The sequence below is a fragment of the Nicotiana tabacum genome, chromosome 8 (genome assembly GCF_000715075.1).
Source record: "Nicotiana tabacum cultivar K326 chromosome 8, ASM71507v2, whole genome shotgun sequence".
Taxonomy (NCBI): Eukaryota; Viridiplantae; Streptophyta; class Magnoliopsida; order Solanales; family Solanaceae; genus Nicotiana; species Nicotiana tabacum.
Window position 1 is genome coordinate 13,790,950 of NC_134087.1, and position 21,473 is coordinate 13,812,422.

The window sequence follows — 21,473 nt, forward strand, 5'->3', positions numbered from 1 at the left end:
CAGTAATAAAAATTTAAAAATAAGAAAGTATATGACTAAGGCATGGACAAGAAGGCACGACTACCGCTAGTATAAATTATTAAATACAAAGAGGATTTCTGAGAAAATACCAAAAAGTTCGTATGTTAATGATTAGCCACGTGTCCATGACTTAACCATTTTTATTTCTTTTTTAATTCTCTTCTCCTCCTTTTTATTAGAGTGGAAGCACATGAACATAGCAGAGCATTCCTTATATTTAGCTTCTACACTTGTTATATTAAAGAAGGAGATCTAACCCAAGAAAATAGCTACTCTTTTCCATTTTTAGCGAGTTGACAATTAAAAAATCATTGTTTTTTTCTCTTTCCATAACCGTCCAATTATAATCCTACATATACTTGACTTCTCGTTCATACCCATTTTTTAAAAAAATTTATGAGGAATTCTCTCCTTTTCTCTTAAGGAAGAAGATTATAGTTTGATTTTATTTAATTCTTCGAATTTCCAAATGTTTAAAACATTTTCTATGTCCTCCCGAATGGGAAGAGACTTACAAAGATACAATGAAGGTTGTCGTCAAGTTGTTGGGTACGTATTTCTTTTAATTCTTTTTATTTTTGAAAGTCAAAATATTTCAAGTGGGTTGTTATTTTTATTTTTATTTTCATTTCTTTATCTTTCTTATTTGTGTTTAAGACCAAAAGATAAATGGGGAAGTTTTTGGATACAAGGATTAATTTTTTTTTATCTTAGTTTCTTACAGAGTCGGATTTAAACTCTATGATTTCAGCCTTTAACATTTTTAGCATTGAACTAATTATACTTTTAAAACTATAATTAGCTTTAAATTGATGACTTGGAGTTTTTATTGATCAGCTCACAAAAGAGTCCAAGAGTAATGTTCCCTAAGGTAGACATGTCTATAACAAGTCCATCAAAATTTCCTATTGATTTAGCTAATTGGATTATTGTTTTATCACTGCTCAACTGAGGTAAAGTTGATAACATGTGACCGGGAAGTCACGAGTTCGAGTCGTGAAAACAGCCTCTTGCAGAAATGCGGCTGCGTACAATAGACCCTTCTTGTCCGGCCCTTCTCCGGACTCCGCGCATAAAGTAGTTTAGTGCACCGGGCTACCGGCTGCCCCTTTTTCGTATTCCTCAATTGACATTATTGGTTTTGCAATGAATTTACAGGGGGGTTGGGAAATTGATGAGTCGTTGAAAGATGCAGCTTTACGAGAGACCTTTGAGGAAGCTGGGGTTCTCGGCGAGGTTGAAGTTCAGGTTCATATCTGCATCTTAAAGTTATAATTATCGGTATAAGATTAAGCGCGAGATTTTTAAAATCTTTAGTTTTTTATTAAAAGACAGATAATTTAGTATTGGAATGAAATGAACCTTGATGAAATAGATACAAATGATTCATGTAGTTGATTCTGATTAATTAAAAATGTAACATTAGTTGATTGATTTTCTCGTATATATAAGCCTTTTGTTATTGCTGGTTGAATGCAGGATTACTTAGGTACATGGAGTTTCAGGAGCAAAAGCCAAGGCACATTTCATGAGGGGCACATGTTACCTTTGCTTGTAACTGAGGAATTAGATGATTGGCCTGAGAAAACTGCCCGTCGACGTTTCTGGGTTTGTAAATTTTGGATCTCCGCTATCTTTCTATTATCCTTTTGATATCAATTTCTTAGGTTAGATAATGCAGACAGATCCAAAATGTACAACAACAAACCCAGTGTAATTCCATAAGTGAGGTCTGGGGGAGGGTAGTGTGTACGCAAACCTTACCCTTACCATATAAAGATAGAGAGGTTGTTTCCGATAGACTCGCGGCATACTTTTAACCTATATCTTTACAAATTTTTATAAAGTTTGAATACATGTATCTAGTTTGAGGTGTATTGCCCTGATGCTTGATTTGCCTTTGTAAGTAGCATGTTTTGATATGTGGTAACTTTGCTCACTAAGCTTTAGGCAGAGATGATTATTTCCGATATGTCTAAGTATTGATGGGCAGAGTTATTCCGTACTTATGCTGGTGAAAGCTTCAGTAAAAGAATGTGTTTTGATGTGGTGTTTGATTAAATTTGCAGATGAAATTTAATGAAGCGCGAGAAGTATGTTGGCATCCATGGATGAAGGAGGCGTTAGACGTCTTTGCTTCAAAGCTCGCTTATAGAAACAAAGAAGAGCCTCAGACATCATGCCCTTTCAACGAATTGTCAGATAAAACAATGACAAACATTGATACTACAGTCGCTAACCAAATGTACGATGAAGAAACAAGAATGGAAGCTGAAGTTAATCCGTTGACATGTGAAGAACCAAGCATAAACCCAGTCTTCGACGATGAACAGATAATTAGCACTGTAGCCGATTCCATGCTCAACGAGACATTGTTCAGTGAAGAACTTGGAATTAGCCATGTAGCTGCACCAATGTTCAATGAAAGTAAAAGAATAAGTATTATCGCTCACAGCTAGCAACGAAAGAAAGAGGAGAAACGTCAGCAAGCTTAAGAAGCATTAGTGGCGAATCCAGAATTTAGACGTTGTGAGTTCTGAAATGTATATCAAACTTTATTTATATTCTTTTTCGTATATAGTTAGCACTGGTTTTGCAAACGTGGTGAACTGGTCATTTGCTCCGCCACTGAGAAACAAAAATAGGCATTGTACTTTGAACCAAGGATCAAGATAGGATGCCTATTCAGTAGAATTCTCAAGGATCCAGGAACCAAGAATGAAGATAGTATGTGAAAGTTTGTGTTAAGTGTAAATAGATTAGGAACTTAAGGGTACATAGTCCGTCTTTTGCTGCTTATTGTACATACTCTCTGACCAATATATTAGTATGAATGTAGAGACTGACATATTATATATGGTTTTACTTTCAATCTCTGTATCTTCAATCTGCAAAGAGAAAGAAAAACCTCAGAATCCTGTTTGATAGAAACCTTGATTATTTTGGAAGCTCAATGGCATTGATCACACCTACTGCCCGAAGAATGATAATACATTAGCGCCCAAGTCCTTCTATTGACTGTGAATTCAAGCAATAGAAGAAAGAGGTTAAGCTTGACAATGGGTTTCTTGTGGAGGTAAAAATATTTGAGGACATGAGTTCATTTAGGGGCAAAGAGAGTTAGAGGGTTTTATGTACAAAATTTGCTGGCTTCATTCTTTAATTCATTGTTTGAGGTTTATACATTCTTTGATATTTTTGAGTACACAAATTAATCTCATTTGTAACATTCCAGAGTCCATTGAATGGTTACTCAGTCATTCGAAATTTATCGAATAAAGTCATGTTTCTTTTGTTCGTAATAGAAACGTGACCTAATTATTTAATAGCATTTAAAAAATTATTCAACTAGATTTTTTAAACTTTTGGTGGCCAAATACTAATTTTAGCCTCTAAATCATCAATCTTTATCTTTTCTTGAGAAATTGAATAAATGAATAAAATAGTTTTCGGGCATATATAATGTTGGAACAAAATAATTGAGTTTTCAAGTATATATAATGTCACGATCCAAAATCCATTTAAGGTCGTGATGACGCCGGACACCGCAGTCAGGCAAGCCAACAATAAATACTTAATTTAGTTCTCATTTTAACATTTTGAAATCATAATTTTCTTTAATTTAAATAGTAAACGATGGCGTTTACAGAGTAGATCATAAAGGTTTAACCATTTCAATACTGAACAATTCGTAATCACCCCAAAATTCGGTGTCACAAGTGCATGAGCATCAACTAGGAATATAAAACAAAATACAACATTTGTCTGGAATACAATTAGACAGGAAGGATAAAAACAACTCTGAAGGAGACTCTGCTGACTGCGGGCCATAACATAGAATGCAACTCACCTAAGTCCCCGCTTTAGCCGTGCCTCTGCGCCCATAAGCCACTAAATATATATGCCTGCACAACAGAATGTGCAGCAAGTGTAGTATGAGCACGTAAACAACGCGTACCCAGTAAGTATCCAGTCTAACCTCGAAAAGTAGAGACGAGGGGTCAACTCCGACACTTACTATGAGCTATAAATAAGATGCCAATGATATAATTTAAACATCGGTTATATAGAACGGTTGTAAGATCAATATTATGAAGTAAGTAAGCAACTCTTTTATAAATAAGATACCTCCAAATTTCTTTCTCATCATTTAACAATTTATCTCAGGCCAATGAGGCAATATCATTTATTATAAATTTTAAAGCAATCAATTTAATCATGCGCAAATCATGCCGATGTCGTACGGCTCGATCCAACAGATAAATATAAATTGTGCCCTGCCGAGAGTCGAATGGCACGAACCATAAATGCATCTATTAAATCTGCTGAGGCGTTCGGCCCGCTCCATGTAAAGATAAACACATTTAAACAACCAAATCAAGAATTTATTAAGGGGCAATTATTCAAGGAAATACCAATTCTCATTTAACGGTCAAGAAAACGAATTTTATCTTTTAAAAATTCCTTTATCAAGTTCAATGTGATTTAGGCAATCAAGTTAACAAGAAGGTTGCAAACATTGCAAGTATAGCATGATTTGGGTCCTAGACTACTCGAACTTAAGCATAATAGTAGCTATGCATGGACTCTCGTCACATCGTGCATACGTAGCCCCCAAAAATAGAAGCACATATTGTATTATTTCACCTATGGGGTTAATTCCCTCTTATAAGGTTAGAAAGGAGACTTACATCACTCCGAAATTCAATAACCGGCTCCCAAGCCCTTCCAACAACTCAAATCGATGTCCAACGCTTCAAAACTAGTCAATAAATGAGCAATTCCATAAATATATACTCTAATACTCATTAAAATCCTATTTACAACAAGTTCCAACTCATCCCCCTCGGATCCACGTTCCCGGATCCAGAAAATTTTTGAAGATAAACTTTACGCATAATCCCACGAACTCAAATATATAATTTATTTCTAATTTCATACCCAAATTCGTGGCAAAATCCAAAAATATCAATTTTTAGTTTTTTCTTCAAAATTCCAAGTTTCTACAAATTTTCATGTCTAAATCCATATATAAATCTTGTATTTAACTCAAAATTAGAAGAAATCACTTACCAGTTGATGAAGATGGAACCCCCTCTCAAAATGCTCTTAAAAATTGCGTAAGTCCAAGTGGAAAATGAGAGAAATAGGCTAAGACCCGGAAAATTAAAAGCCCTTGGCTCCAGTTGCAGATGTCGCAAATTGTCCTCGACATGGTCGCATTTGCGACCAAAATCTTCGAAAATGCGAAGAGGAAAGCATCGCAAAAATGATCAATTCTTCGCAAATGTGATCCTTCCCTCAGCAGCCCAGGTTCGCAAATGCGAACACTACCTCGCAAATGCGATAGTCGCATTTGCAACCAATACCTCGCAAATGCGATCACGCCAGAACCACCAATTCCAACTTCTTTACAAAATACTCCGAAGCTACTCTGAAACTCACCCGATCCCCCGGGGCTCCAAACCAAATACCCACACAAGTCTAAAAATATAGCACGAACTTTCTCAGGGCCTCAAATCACATCAAACAACCTCAAATTCATGAATCGCACCCCATTCCAAGCTTAATGAACTTTAGAACTTCAAACAACCATATTCGATGCCGAAACCTATCAAATCACGTCCGATTGACCTCAAATTTTGCTCACAAGTCACATTCGACATTACGGACCTACTCCAACTTCCGAAATCGGTATCCGACCTCGATATCTAAACGTCCACTTCCGGTCAAACTTCTCAAAAATCTTTAAATTTCTAACTTTCGCCAAATGACCCCATAATGACCTATGAACCTCCAAATCTACTTCCGGACATGCTCCCAATACTAGAATCACCATACGAAGCTATTCCATACTTGGAATCCCCAACGGACATTGATAATATTGAAATGCACTTCAACGCAAATTTATGAAATTTTTCCAAAATGCCAACTTCCATAATAGGAGCCGAAACGCTCTCAGGTCATCCAAAACCCGATATGGATATATGCCTAAGTCCATAATCATCATATGCCTGTTGGAACCTTCAAATCCCGATACCGAGGTCGTTTACTCAAAAATTCAATCTTAGTCAATTCTTCCAATTTAAAACTTCTGAAATGAGAATTTTCTTTCCAAATCAACTTTGAACTTTCGAAATCCCAATTCCGACCATGCGTACAAGTCATAATACCTGAAGTGAAGCTACTCATGGCCTCAAACTGCCGAACGGCGCGCTAGAGCTCAAAACGACCGGTCGGATCGTTACATTCTCTCTCACTTAAACATACGTTCGTCCTCGAACGTGCTAAGAATTGCTGTGGTGTTGTCTAAAATCACTATTTAACACCTCGCGCACCTACCCATGCTACCACAACTCAGTTGAGCACATTAGATCGAGCCAATATGAAGATTCTCCCTTTTTTTATTGTCAAATAAGCCTTAGAGCCCAATTCCAACATCCGGAATTCTCTACCAGGCATGTTTCCATCATACAAACATCGTATCAATCATTGCATGATGCACCAATACATGATTGCATACCTTTGTTGAATCCACACTATGCACTTCATAACTCACATGTCTATAATAACATCCTCTGGTAACAATAGCCAAAATTTCATGAATCTGATGCTCACAACACACCTCATGACACATATAAGATATGTTCCAACTCTTGCAATAATGCCATGACGGAAGAGATGTATGGGAATTCATAACCAATTGTCGAGTCAATAGTTCATTGAGTTCCTCCTCTTGACAAGAACCATTACCTCATTATGGACCAAATAACGGTATTTTCTCTTTAATACGCTTTACAAAAATGCAATCGCACTGATCTGATGCCCAATAATCTTGTCTCAACCAGAATAAGCTGCTCAGGCAATAAGCCACCCCAGACATTGCCAAAAGTCTCATGTGATGCGACAATGTGCCAAAAAGCCACAAACTCGAATGTGATACATAAGGAAAACAAACTCTGGAAAAACTACTCAACCCATGTAACTAATTAATCAACCGAAAAGGTGTTATGAAACTTCCTCAGAAAATGAGAAACAAGACGCACAAGAATAAATATAGGGGATTGTACTTAACATCACGCTGTTGCGGCGTGCAACCCGATCCACACATAATACCGTTGCGGCGTGCAACCCGATACAACAACATACCCGTGGTGGCGTGCCACCCGATCCAACCATATACCTATGGCGGCGTGCCACCCGATCCACGCGTAACAATAAATAGGGAAGTACCCATCAAGCCAAAAATACTTATACCTACGAAATACCCGAATATCAACCACAAGCACGGGAAGTGCATAATACAAACCTTAAGAAGATGGACAACGTCATACGCTACGAAACTCAAGCACAACTAAGGTGCAAAAAGAGCCCCCCTGCTCTCACAACAACACGAATTTCACAGGATCTCAATACGAGTGCGAATAATCAAATCGCCTCACACCCACATGGCACAATAGAGATTACACGGAATGGCTGACGACAAAAATAACATCCAAGGCCCGAAGACTCCTCCGTAAATAATGCTATGCTGAAATGAACACATTCGGTATGATATAGAGCTCACATTCATATTTAGATCCATCCATGGACCTCAAGCCAATTCTGATTGTACCGTACTAGACTAAAAATCTTTCAAGGATCCACCATAACCCTTTTTCATGACTACATGTCACACTTATACAATGTTCCCATAGGATACGCTTCCATGAACTTCCGCACCAGGTAATAAGTCTGCACATCCATACCACCGGCCATACTAATACGTAAAGCGAATCAAGGACCCGCAAATCAGTACACAAAGCCTCTTACACAAGACACCAACCTCAGGTGATGCTGAAGACAATACCAGCTTACTCTAAACATCTGAATCCTTTTCTGCTCATCCGAGCTCGTGACATTCTTGTCAACACCGAACTACGACCTTGATCCTTACTCCAAATTCCCATGTCGCTCACTGCACCTAATATACCAATACGTAAGAGTACAAGAATTTCATCATAACTTCTGAACCACTAATAGGGTAGATACTTCATCATATAGAAACTTTTTACTTAGCTCATTTCAAGAAAACCATTGCAACATGTGACTTAATTCTCATAACCGCAGAAAATACAAACCTCGAGTAGTGGTCTGAACTACCAAAATTCCTTCGGGATCCATCTACACATAATGGCCATAATACTCGAATGCCTCCAAGTAAAGTCAATTACGGCTGCCGTCAAGCCTCGCACTTACTGCCACAAATCACATGCATGACTTAACACGGTGAAGGAATTGATCATTGCCACTATCATGCAAATTCAACCATTGCTAACTGATCAGATTTCTTCTAATTTACTCTGGACTTTCCTTAGGAATAATAATAACTCCACTCCAAACATAGCGAGCCTACATCCACACTCATTCCGAGTGGCCTTATTTCACGAGACCATGATGTCTCAAATTCCATGAACCATCTCATACCCTCCTTGTGCGCATATTCACATCTTCAACTCGTACACCCATTCTAATAGTTCCTCTATGAATTTGAAGTTATTTTCTCCCATTCCTCCAATGCTATACCGCAGACCAAAGATAACATAGAGCACTCCAAGCCCCATTCATAATTCATTTTATAAGCTCGATACTTAACCATACTACAGACTTAAAATCTTTAGGCACCGCACTTTGTCTTTTGAATCCACTAGTACGGTTATTGAGAGTCACCCATTCTGACTTGTTCCCAAATATGATTAAACTCCAAGGCTCTGCTAGCACATGAATACCCTCTCAAAGAAGCACCCGGCTGAATCACTTTCCTTATAAATCACATCTATACGAAGCATAAATTTTGAGCCTTCCCAAAGCCACAACACGAATCGATAAGGCCACTGATGTTTTCTTTCCTTAGTCTTAATAATCCACCAATATGCCGATAACCAGAAACCTCACAAGTAGATAACCATACAATCCAATCGTAAGCGGTGAGGCTCTCCCACATAGCTTGAAGCTACCATTGCATAAGTCTGGAACCTACCAAAGATTCCTTATCCCCTATTGACATGATCTTGCACAATCAACCCGCCAAATTCCTCAAAATCCTTCTGTTAGCATTTCATGAACACTTTGAATCACTAGCCACATTTACATATTCAACCTCTTACCGGATATCTAGTAGAATTCGTTGTAGAAGCTTCGTCAACACTACGTGACCGCTAGCCTACTCATAGGAGACAACCTACATGTGGAAATTACATGCTGACATCTTCCAACGTCGCTGCACTAGGTACAATCACTACGAAACTAGTAAACCATTTTGATACCAAGCTCATTCGCCAGCTGCACAAGTCCCTTCACTCTTTATGGACATCAACTAAAGGTGCGACAATACATTTCAATCGAAAGTCATGTTGCATTCTTCTTCATATCAAGCAAATTCATTTCTGTCATATCCAATCTTCCTCCGTATAGCAGCCAATATTCCAAATTAAGCCTGTAGACCTAGTTACTGTCCACCATGAATCCTAAATCACTCCAAATTCTCCTCAAGATGTGTAGTCATCCTACCACAGGACCCATATGCTACTCTGCCACTTTGGTCAAACTCTCTCCTTTAAGCAACTACTCGACTTTTGTTTCTCACACTGGGCCTTCAAAAAATTTAACCACCGCAAGACACCTCCCACATGTACTTCCTCATCCTCCGCTGCCCAGTTGTTGCCTTAAATCAAAATCCATCTCTGTAGCACTTGAACCAATAGATTACTACCAACTTTAAACCTCTTCGAAAATCATCTTTCTTGAGCCATCAACATCGGGAATACAGATTCGATCATGAACCACAACACACTGCGATCTCTAACAGCCGCTTCCTCGGTACTATTTCACAATACCCTGGCCTGAAGGCAAATTGATGAAGACCATAACACCGGCGAACTTAAAACATTCGATCAAGGACGACAACACTACATTAATGATGAAAATTCTACCACGCTCGAAAATACCAAGTCTCGTTACTCCATCAACCCAAATCAGAGCATTCATAGTTCGATTGCCTTTCCTTCTTTGGAAATAAAATACTAAATTGTCTGAATCATGCATTGAGTAAGCCTCCTTTAAGTCATTCACTACTTCGATGCATAGACAAGCACCTAATCATTACACAGTCACTGTGTGATAGCAGTGCACGAATCATCATAACAATTAACGCCAAATCTCAAAACCGTAGATAGTATTGATACTGAGCTGAAATAACAGAACAACTATCCTCAAGGCGATGTCAATATCCCAATCAAACACGCATGGAGAAACATCCTGCACCACAACTGTAGCACCATTACAATTCCTCAATTCCCGATTTATAACAAGCGATTCACGTCGCATAAGATTGAATAGGGAAGAAACAAATGCAAAAGCCTCAAAGGAATCAAATCGCACAATGAGGAATCAAGAAGGGAAGTGCTCCTAACATCCCTGTAGTCTCTCGAAGATAAGTATAGACTTCTCCTTACCGATTCGCAAGACTCTACTAGACTTTCTCATGACTCGTGAGACCTAAGTAAACCTAGTGCTATGATACCATGTTATCACGACCCAAAATCCATTAAAGGTCGTGATGGCGTCGGACAGCACTGTCAGGCAAGCCAACAATAAATACATAATTTAGTTCTCATTTTAATATTTTGAAACCATAATTTTCTTTAATTTAAATAGTAAATGATGGAATTTACAGAGTGAATCATAAAGGTTTAACCATTTTAATACTGAACAACCCGCAATCACCCAAAAACCCAGTGTCACAAGTGCATGAGCATAAACTAGGAAGATAAAATAAAATACAGCATCTCTCTGGAATACAATTACCCAGGAAGGATAAAAATAACTCTGAAGGGGACTCTGCTGATTGCGGATCGTAACATAGAATGCAGCTCACCTAAGTCCCCGCTTTAGCCGCGCATTTGCCCCCACAAGCCACTAAACATATATGCTTGCACAACAAAATATGCAACAAGTGTAGTATAAGTACGTAAACAACGCTTACCCAGTAAGTATCCAGTCTAACCTCGAAGACGTAGTAACGAGGGGTCGACTCCGACACTTACTATGGGTTATAAATAAGATGCCAATGATATAATTTAAACATGGTTATATAGAACGGCTGTAAGCTCCATATTATGAAGTAAGTAAGCAATTATTTTATAATTAAGAAGCCTCCAAATTTCTTTCTCATTATTTAAAAATTTATCTTAGGCCAATGAGGCAATATCATTTATTATAAATTTCAAAGCAATCAATTTAATCATGCACAAATCATGTTGAGGTCGTACGGCTGGATCCAACATATAAATATAACTTGTACACTGCCGAGAGTCGAACAACACGAACCATAGATGCATCTATTAAATCTACCAAGGCATTTGGTCCGCTCCACGAAAAGATAAACACATTCAAACAACCAAATCAAGAATTTATTAAGGGGCAATTATTCAAGAAAATGCCAATTCTCACTTAACGGTCAAGAAAACAAATTTTATCCTTTAAAATTTTTTTACTAAGTTCAATGTGATTTAAGCAATCAAATTAACAAGATCGTTGCAAATATCGCAAGTATATCATGATTTGGGTCCTAGACTACCCGGACTTAAGCATAATAGTAGCTACGCTCGGACTCTCCTCACCTCGTGCATACATAGCCCGCACAAATAGATGCACATATTGAATTATTTCACCTATGGGGTTAATTCCCTTTTACAAGGTTAGAAAGGAGACTTACCTTGCTCCGAAATTTAATGACCGGCTCCTAAGCCCTTCCAACAACTCAATCGATACCCAACGCTCCAAAACTAGTCAATAAATGAGCAATTCCATAAATATATACTCTATTACTCATTAAAATCCTATTTACAAAAATTTCCAACTCCGTTCGAAAAGTCGATAAAAATCACCCCCGAGCCCACGTGCCCAAATTTTGAAAATTTTCAAAGATAAAATTTACCCATAACACCACGAACTCAAATACATAATTTATTTATCAATTCCATGCACAAATTCATAATCAAAATCCAAAAATGCCAATTTTTATGTTTTTCTTCAAAATAAATATCTACAAATTTTCATGTCTAAATCCATACATAAATCTTGTATTTAACTCAAAACTAGAAATAATCACTTACCTCTTGATGATAATGGAACCCCCTATCAAAATGCTCTCGAAAATTGCCTAAGTCCAAGTGGAAAATGAGGGAAATGGGCTAAATCCCGGAATAAAAATTCCTTGGCTCCAGTTGCAGATGTCACATTTGCAATACCTGGCTCGCAAATGCGATGGTCGCATTTGTGACAAATTCATCGCAAATGAGAAGCCAAGTTGTCCCTGCCATGGTCGCATTTGTGACTAAAATCTTCGAAAATGCGAAGAGGACAACATCGTAAAAAGTGATCAATTCTTCGCAAATGCGATCCTTCCCTCAGTAGCCTAGGTTCGCAAATATGAACGCTACCTCGCAAATGCGATAGTCGCATTTGCGATCAATACCTCGCAAATGCGATCACATCAGAACCAACAATTCCAACTTCTTCACAAAACACTTTGAAACTACTCTAAAACTCGCTTGAGCCCCCAATGCTCTAAACCAAACACCTACACAAGTTTAAAAACAAAACACGAACTTGCTCGCGGCCTCAAATTACATCAAACAACATCAAATTCATGAATAGCATCCCATTTCAAGCTTAATGAACTTTAAACTTCAAACTTTCACATTCAATGCCGAAACCTATCAAATCACGTTCGATTGACCTCAAATTTGCACACAAGTCAAAGTAAACATTATGGACCTACTCTAACTTTCAGAATCAGAATCCGACCCTGATATCAAAAAGTCCACTTCCAGTCAAACTTCTCAAAAACCTTCAAATTTCTAACTTTCGCCAAATGACCCTTTAATGGCCTACAGACCTCCAAATCTACTTCTAGACATGCTCCCAATACCAGAATCACCATACGGAGTTATTCCAAGACTCGAAATCCCAAACGGACATCGATAACATTGAAATGCACTTAAACCCAAATTTATGAAATTCTTCCAAAATGCCAACTTCCACAATAGGCGCCGAAATGCTCCCGGGTCATATAAAACCCAATCTGGACATACGCCCAAGTCCAAAATCATCATACAAACCTGTTGGAACCTTCAAATCCTGATTCCACGGTCGTTTACTAAAAAATCCAACCTTAGTCAATTCTTCCAATTTAAAGCTTCCGAAATGAGAATTTTCTTTCCAAATCAACTCTGAACTTCCGAAATTCCAATTCCGACCATGTGTACAGGTCATAATACCTGAAGTGAAGCTACTCATGGCCTCAAACTCTCGAACGATGCGCTAGAGCTCAAAACAACCGGTCGAGTCGTTACATATAATGTATATTATACATATACCGCTATCTTGAATAGTTATATTTTTTAATTATATGCATGGATTATATCCTTTAAAAGAATTTATTATCTTTCATTCTCAATTGTTTAAATAATTGTTTGAGTTTTTATTGTTATTATGAAATCCATTTATACAAAACAAATTGTTCTCATTATTATTTTTTAATTGTAATCAATTATTTTATTTATCAATTTTAGGTGCTTAAACTCTTAATTTAAACTCAAACATAATTTTTAATAAAATATTTATGTAACTTAAAAACATTTCTCATTGAAACAAGGTATACGACAACACCTGGATGTTATTACTAGTTAGATAATTGTCACGACCCAAAATTCAACTAGTTGTGATAGCACCTAACCCAACCCACTAGGTAAGCCAATTAACAACTATCCAAATTAATGAGATTTTTCAAGAAAAAAATAATAATAAAACTGTTTTTATATAAGAATTCCCAAGGACTGGTAGTACAAATCATGACCTTCTAAGATGTAGAGTTTCCAAAGCTAGTATGAAATAAATACATAATCTGTTTGAATATACATAAACAGATTTTTCATAAGCCTAAAGCTACCATGAACAAGAGACAGCTATAACCGGAACGTAGGTACATCTTCCGATCCAAATCTTGTCGTACATAATAACATCAACATCCAACAACTACACGCAAGGTGTAGAAGTATAGTATGAGTAAAACCGACTCCATATACTCAATAAGTAGCAAACTTAACCTTAGTTTGAAAGTAGTGACAAGCTGGAATAAAAGTTAATGTCCAACATCGATAGCCAACAACAAGTCATAACATAATAACAATGGTAAAATAAGTGACTCAGAGAAAAAATGCTCAACTCTTTCACAGTTCTGGAAAATAGGCATGCTTTTCAAGTATCTAAGTGAAAACCTAAATCTTTTATCGTAAACACCAAAAATATGAGTAAGTTTGTAAAACTGCGATCTTTTCCAAAAGCCTTTAACAGATAAATGTTTCATATTCAAATGCATGAGGAAAAACACATCTCTATGCCTACATGCCAATGTATGCATACAAACTGTAATACCATGCAGTGATAAAACCATATGCATACTCTCGGTGCATCAATACACTCAGTCCTCCCAACCACTTAATCCTCACAGTCACTCAGTCCTCACAACCACTCAATCACTCAGTCCTCACAATTACTCGGTGTTACACCCCATGTTTTCGTATGTGAGAGTACATTGTAAGTCAACTGATGTAAGCTTAGAAATGAGATCATCTTTGAAAGTACATAATGTAAGTTAATCATGTTACCTCGGAGGTTACAATTATTGAAGATCATGAACAACAAGTACAAAGAGGGTTAGAAAGTTCAGAAGCTAAGGAATTGAAGAAAATAATGTTTCGTCGAGAGTCGACAAGTTGGGAATGTTACAACATGTACTTTTGGGGTGAGACTAGGGTGCTTAACATGATAAGGAAGTTATGTTATGAATTATGCTAGTCGTATGATAGTCGTGTGTTATGTTTTGAAGTTAAGAGAGTTGTGGAACAAAAGTCGATGAAAGTCATCACAAGTTAAGTTCATAAGTTTTACTGAAAATTTGGGTCAAATGTAACTGCGATCTTTTCTCAATATACTTATAGTTATGGGGTTTTCCACCGATAAAATTGAAGATATATGAGTCTACTTTCTAACGTATTAAACTGTTTGTAAATATGACATTGCATTAAAGAGATATGAACATTTTTGCAAGACTGCGCAAGCTGCTAGGTGAAAAGTAGGTGTTTACCTACTTGCTTAAATGAGAGCCCAAAAATGGGCCATTTCTAGTCGTCCAAAGAGGCCTTTTAAAGGCCTATTTTCTTCATATATTATACTGAAAATAGGGCATAATAACCAGATATAAGCTCTACAAAAATCCTTCCAAAAATTTCGCACAAACCCTAAGTGATTTTCTCTTCCTTTCAAGTTCTAATTGGGGGTAAAAACCTAGAGTTTGAAGAATCAAGATAGGAGCTGAGTTATCCAAAAAATAAGGTACGTTTACTGCTCTATTTCATCCATTTTCTGCTATAAAATTATGGTGAGTCGTCCTATACTTGTAAGAACTCAAAGGACGGTGATTGAAAGCCGTGAGTTCGAGTTATTCACTTGTAGCAGACTGTTTTGTGAACTATTTTGTGTTGTTGTTGGGAGGTGTGTTTTACTACTGTTTTGTGGAGTTTTGGAGGAGGAAGGGTGTGGAGAAACACCATATAAATGTAGGGTGGTGGGCTGGTAGTTCGTCTTAACATTTTCGGGTCGTTTGACACTACTACAGTGGTCGTTTTGTGTATGACGAGTGTCTGGCGTGTGTATAAATTAAACTCGTACTCTGTCAAATTATAGTATAGAAAGATATCGAACCCACAAAGATTGATTTATCTATTCTACAGACGTTTCTTATTTTAATTACTAGAGAAAATCAGAAAGAGTTGAGTTGTAAATTAACTAACTAAAAATGCATGAATAGAGCAGTAGAAAATATTTTATTTTTCACAAATATAATAAAAGGTGTTGGGATCTTGACTTCACTTAATATTTCTATTATATAGTAGAATTATTATTCTTTAATTTTTATTTCTCAAAAATGTTTAAATGCCTCTCACGATTGCAAATATATATTACTACTTAAGTTGAATAATTAATTGTACTCCTCTCAGTTATACAAATTAATCTTCAAAATAGAAATATAAAGAACCAGAAATATATGATTGAACTAAAACATGCTCTTGATAGTAAGTTCCTTTCGGTTACCCTACTTGTTATAACTGATTATTACACCATTCACCTCTCTCGATTACAAATAAGTTTAAAATTAATTATAACATAAAAGAGATAGATGTTACTGAATAAATATTAACATTTATCAATACTACATTTAACTATATTATTCCTTTCGCCTGTCTCGATTACAGAATTAATAAACAGTTAATATGTAGTACACGATAGATAGATGTTAATAAATTAAATAACGTCTAACTGTAAAAGTAGATAAAAGTTAAATAAATTCTAGCTCAAGCAAGTGAATTTGAGGAATAATATCTACTATTATATAGAAATATTAAGATCCGTGTTTCTCCCAACACAAGAAAAGTTACTCCATACTGGAACTAGTACTAACAATGGAAATATTCATGTCCATTAAATAAGAAAATAGAAGAATAATTCCCCCTATTTAATTAAAAGCGGGAACTAGAGTAATTTCCTACACTAAAATTTATTTAGAAACAACAATTAAACCACTATTGCGATTTAAAAGAAAAGATAACTCGATACTAGTGAAAGAAATAAAGTAGAGAAGCTTATTAAGAATTTGAATTTAGACTTCTCGCTCTAAGCTTTCTCTCTACTGCCCTCTTCCTCTGATCGGGCAACATCTCTTTATATAAGAAAGTTTCATGACGACTTCTCGATTTAGGGCTAGATTTCCATGGCAAATCTAGATTTTGCATTTGCAGATATGAGAATTCGTCATTCTAAGTTTAGATTTCGTCGATTTCATCATGGCAAATCTAGATTTTGCATTTGCAGATATGAGAATTTGAATTCTCGATTTGGTGCTAGATTTCAATGGCAAATCTAGATTTTGAAATTGCAGAGATGAGAATTCTGCAATTCTAAGTTTAGATGTCATCATGGCAAATCGAGACTATGTGCATTGTCACGGCAGTAATGAATCATAGCTCGATCTTACACTTCTTTATTGTATTTTTATTGAATATTTATTTTTCTTTTTTCATGTTGTGCACAATAATTCTGCTATAATTATTCCTGCAAAATAAAGTTAAGAATATGGAGGAAACATGATAATTTATATATTTTTATGAGAGAAATTATTTGGTTAATATCTGGTAAAATGCACTTATTAAATTCTCTCATACTTAAACTTTTACTCATCCTCGAGAAAAGAAAACAAATGAACATAGTAACTAAACACTAAAGTGAAATCATGAGAGGTTTTGACAGAGAAGAATTGACTAAGACCAATTCACCAGTTTAAACAACCTTTAACCGTACGCAAATTAACTTTTTGAGAATCGAAATCACAATATTTTCTAATCCCAAGTGTGTCTCACTAGATGAAGAGAGATGCCCATATATCACACAATGTATAGATAAAGAACAGAGAAGGGCATGAATAGAAAAATTCGCTCACTCTCAATACAGAAGTACCTCAAGCTACTGAAAATTGCCATAAGCTTGACTATTACGTGGTTCTCTACTAATATAGGAGTCTCTGAGTTGAGATCATGTAGGACTTTTACAAGGTTGTAATGTAGGCTTAGGAAATGGAATGATAAATCTAGATAATACTGACTCAAATTCCCTATAGGCACTACACTTTTACTTTTATCGCCCAACCACGATTGTCTTCCATATTCTTTTCAGCAATCGACCTCCCTTTTTAAAACCCAATTCATATATATATATATATATATATTTGAATGGAACTGACAATATCTCTTCGTTGTTCCCTTTTCTTTTGTAACCTTTTTTTTTGGTCAGAATTTCATAAGCAACCTTTTTTTAATTCTCATAAAAAACATCTCAAGAGATCAACAAGCTCAAATGATTGTTCTTTCATCAGTTCTTTCCACAATTACACCTCACGCCTAGATTTTTACATTCAGATCAACTCTTAAGCGCCCAAAGGGAATTGGATGAACAAATAGTAAGTCGTAACAACAAATAGGCTAAGGGTTAAAGCTTGAGGACCAACAAAAGGAGATAATTTATTCAGGCTCACTGGGCTAACTAGGGATAAAGATTATCAAGGTAGGTTAATTAGGCTATGGCTGAACAAAGAAAGCCTACTTTCATTTCACAACTCAAAGATCTACCTAGAATTTTGATTCAAACCACATTCAAGGAAAGTTCTAGATTTCCAAATAAGTAGGAGAACTAGACAATATAAGCTAACCGCACAATACACTTGGAACCAACAAAAACTATGATTTTGTCACGACCCTAACCCGGACCCGGTCGTGATGGCGCCTCTCGTAAAGACAAGGCCAGCTAACTATTTCCAATTCGATGTTAAACAGTTAATCAACAATAAAATAGCCTAAACCATGATTAATAATACGAAGTGGCAGATAATATCAATAAAATGCGGAAGTACAACCCAATACAGCCCTAATCGGGGTGTCATAAGCCAGGAGCGTCTATAGGACATAATACAAGTCTGCTAAATCCATAAACTAGTACAAATGTTTGAAGGGAAATAGAAATGATAAAAGAGTAGAGACACGGGGCTGGGGACGTCAACAACTACCTCGTAGTCTCCGAACGCTCGCCTGAAACTGGAGGGATCAGCACTCGGGAGCGGTACCAACTACGCCTGAATCTGCACACAGGGGTGCAGGGAGTAAAGTGAATACTCCAACTCAGTGAGTAACAAATGTAAATAATGATGACTGAAAGTAAGAAAATGCGTGAGGCACAACACATTCTATAATAAAGCAGTAAAACAGTGGAAAGTCAAGTAAAATCCTCTTTCAACAACAAGTAATTGACAAGTAATTAAGATAAAGCAACCAAATAGAAGTTCGCCCCTCGGGCGCAGTATCATCACATCCTCCCCTCGTGTAACATCTCAGAACAATAACAGCCCCTCAGGCTCAATATCACATCACAATGGGTACCCGCGCTCACTGAGGGTGTGCAAACTCCTGGAGGGGCCCCTTACGACCCAAGTGCAATAATAAGCTATCTCGTGGCATCAAATCTAGGCCCTTGACCTCATATCAATCAAGCCACCTCGTGGCATATATATCTCAGGCCCTCGGCCTCAAATCAGTATCAGTGTTTCCTCACAACTAGGCCCTCGGCCTTACTCAGTCAAAAAAATACTCACAAGCCCCTCAGGCAATAGTAAAGCAGTGTTTCTCAGCCCAAACATCATTTAAAATATCATTTAAGTCTTAAAACTGAGTAAAACATGACTGAGTATGAAAATAGTGGAAAATAACATGATTGAGTTCAAGTATAAAGTCAAAACAGTGAGGAAATAGCAATGAAAATCCCCGAAGGGTTCAAATAGTTGGCACGAAGCCCAAATATGGCATTCAACCCAAATAATGATGATAACAAATAGTTTTCAGTCAAATACGCGGTAAAATCATCAATCGGGACGGACCAAGTCATAATCCCCAATTGTGCACGACCCCACGCTCGTCATCAAGCATGTTCCTCACCTCAATATAGCACTACGATGTGCAAATCCGGGGTTTCGAACCATCAGAACATCATTTACAATTATTACTCACCTCGAACCGGCTAAATCTCTAGCTCACGATGTCTTTACCCCTCGAATCGGCCTCCACGCATGTCGAATCTATCCAAAAATCAGAACGAGGACATCAAAACATGCTAAGGGAACAAAGCCCAAGCAAAAACAATCAATAAAGGGCACAAATCCCGAAATTACCAAAACCCGACCCCCGGTCCCACGTCTCAAAATTCAGAATTTTTTACACCAATAGATTCCTTATCTTCCCACGAGTCTATGCATATCAAGAATACCAAAATCGGAGTTCAAATGATCCCTCAAATCCTCAATTTAAGGCCTCTTAAACTCAAGCCTTAATCCTCCATTTTTAGCCCTTTAATTCCTTTAATTTCAGCCTTAATCCACAAAATACTACCATAGAAATGTGTTTTAGGTCCAAAATCCTTACCTTAACAAAGTTCCCTTGAAATCCCTCTTCCAAATCGTCCAAAAACTCTCAAGCCGAAGTCAAAAATGGTGAAATGACCCAAATATGCGCGAAGGACTCTTTTAGTTCATCTGCCCAGTTGTTCCGCATCTGCGGCACCTTTTGTCGCTTCTGTGATACCGCATATGAGGTCTATCCACTGCTTCTACGGAAATCACTTAAAGGCCAATTCTGCATCTGCAGTCCACTCTCCGCATCTGCGACTACGCAGGTGCGATCCAACTACAGCATCTGCGGTTCCAGGCTTTCCTCTCGAATTCACTTCTGGAACCTCTATCATTGCACCTACGACGCCGCACCTGCAGTCCCCAAACCGTAGGTGTGAAAACACTAGAAGCAAAAAAATCTCAGCAGCTGAATAACCTTTCAACTTCTCCGACGACCACCCGAAATCATCCCGTGGCCCCGGGACCTCAACCATAAGCATACTGATAACTAGGGATTTTAATGCATTTTATACTCATATTAGAAATTCATACAAAATAGTCCCAAAAGGCTCACAAGTTGTGCTTGATTGTAGGTTTGATCAACAAAGTGACAAGATGTCAAAGATTAGCTCAAAAGGAGTGAAACTTGCACAAGTACCAAGACAAGACAAAGCTAAAGCTCAGGCAAAGCAAGGCCAGTACAGCCGCACTACATTCTATGCGGTCCGCGCTGTGAGATTCAGAGAGCATGAATTTCAAGGCACAAAGGCAATGCGGCTGCACTAGGATTTGTGCGGTCCGCACTGAAGGCAATGCGGCCGCACTCAATTTAGTGCGGTCCGCAAAAGCCAAGATCAGAGAAGTGCCAGTTTCAAGGATTCAATTCAATGCGGTCCGCATTCCATTTTGTGCGGACCGCACTAGAAGCCTCCGCGGCCGCAGTCCATTCTCTGCGGTCCGCAATGCCTGAGTTCAGAGAGTCAGATCTTCAGATTCAAATCCCTAGTGAGGCTGCACACCATTTTGTGTGGTCCGCACTAACCCTGCATGGGCAGCTTAGTATAAATAACTTCTTTTCCCATTTTTTAGGGTATCAAATATTGTAATTAAGCAGCTGCACTCGTGGGTTCGAGATTCTTAGCTATTTTGGGCAATTTTATCTACTTTTCATCATTGAATCTTGTTATTTAGCTTAGCAATTAATTAATATGAGTTATTCTTAATCTATTTCTTGTTTTTCTTAGTCAATTATGAGTAGCTAGACCCATAAGCTAGGGTTGTGGCTCAACCCTAGTGTGGGTAATTGACGGGTCTTGTATTTTAGAGCTAGATTGACTATGGGTGTTTAATATTTGTGCCAATT

At 37.3% G+C, this 21,473-nt stretch overlaps 1 protein-coding gene across 1 annotated transcript; it reads left to right on the forward strand.

Annotated features, from left to right (window-relative positions):
* Positions 1–597: 597 nt before the first annotated feature.
* Positions 598–2,575, forward strand: LOC107816474 (nudix hydrolase 4-like). The gene is made up of 4 exons (XM_016642198.2): positions 598–892; positions 1,180–1,269; positions 1,501–1,629; positions 2,091–2,575. The coding sequence occupies exons 1-4, from the start codon at positions 881–883 to the stop codon at positions 2,478–2,480; spliced, it is 621 nt and encodes a 206-aa protein (XP_016497684.2). The 5' UTR covers positions 598–880; the 3' UTR covers positions 2,481–2,575.
* The last annotated feature ends 18,898 nt before the right edge of the window (positions 2,576–21,473 follow it).

What these genes read in the sequence shown, in the direction of transcription:
- LOC107816474 (XM_016642198.2), top strand. An exon ending in TCGGCGAGGTTGAAGTTCAG is followed by an intron (nt 1,270 to 1,500) that starts GTTCATATCTGC and finishes GGTTGAATGCAG; the next exon opens with GATTACTTAGGTACATGGAG. An exon ending in CTGCCCGTCGACGTTTCTGG is followed by an intron (nt 1,630 to 2,090) that starts GTTTGTAAATTT and finishes TTAAATTTGCAG; the next exon opens with ATGAAATTTAATGAAGCGCG.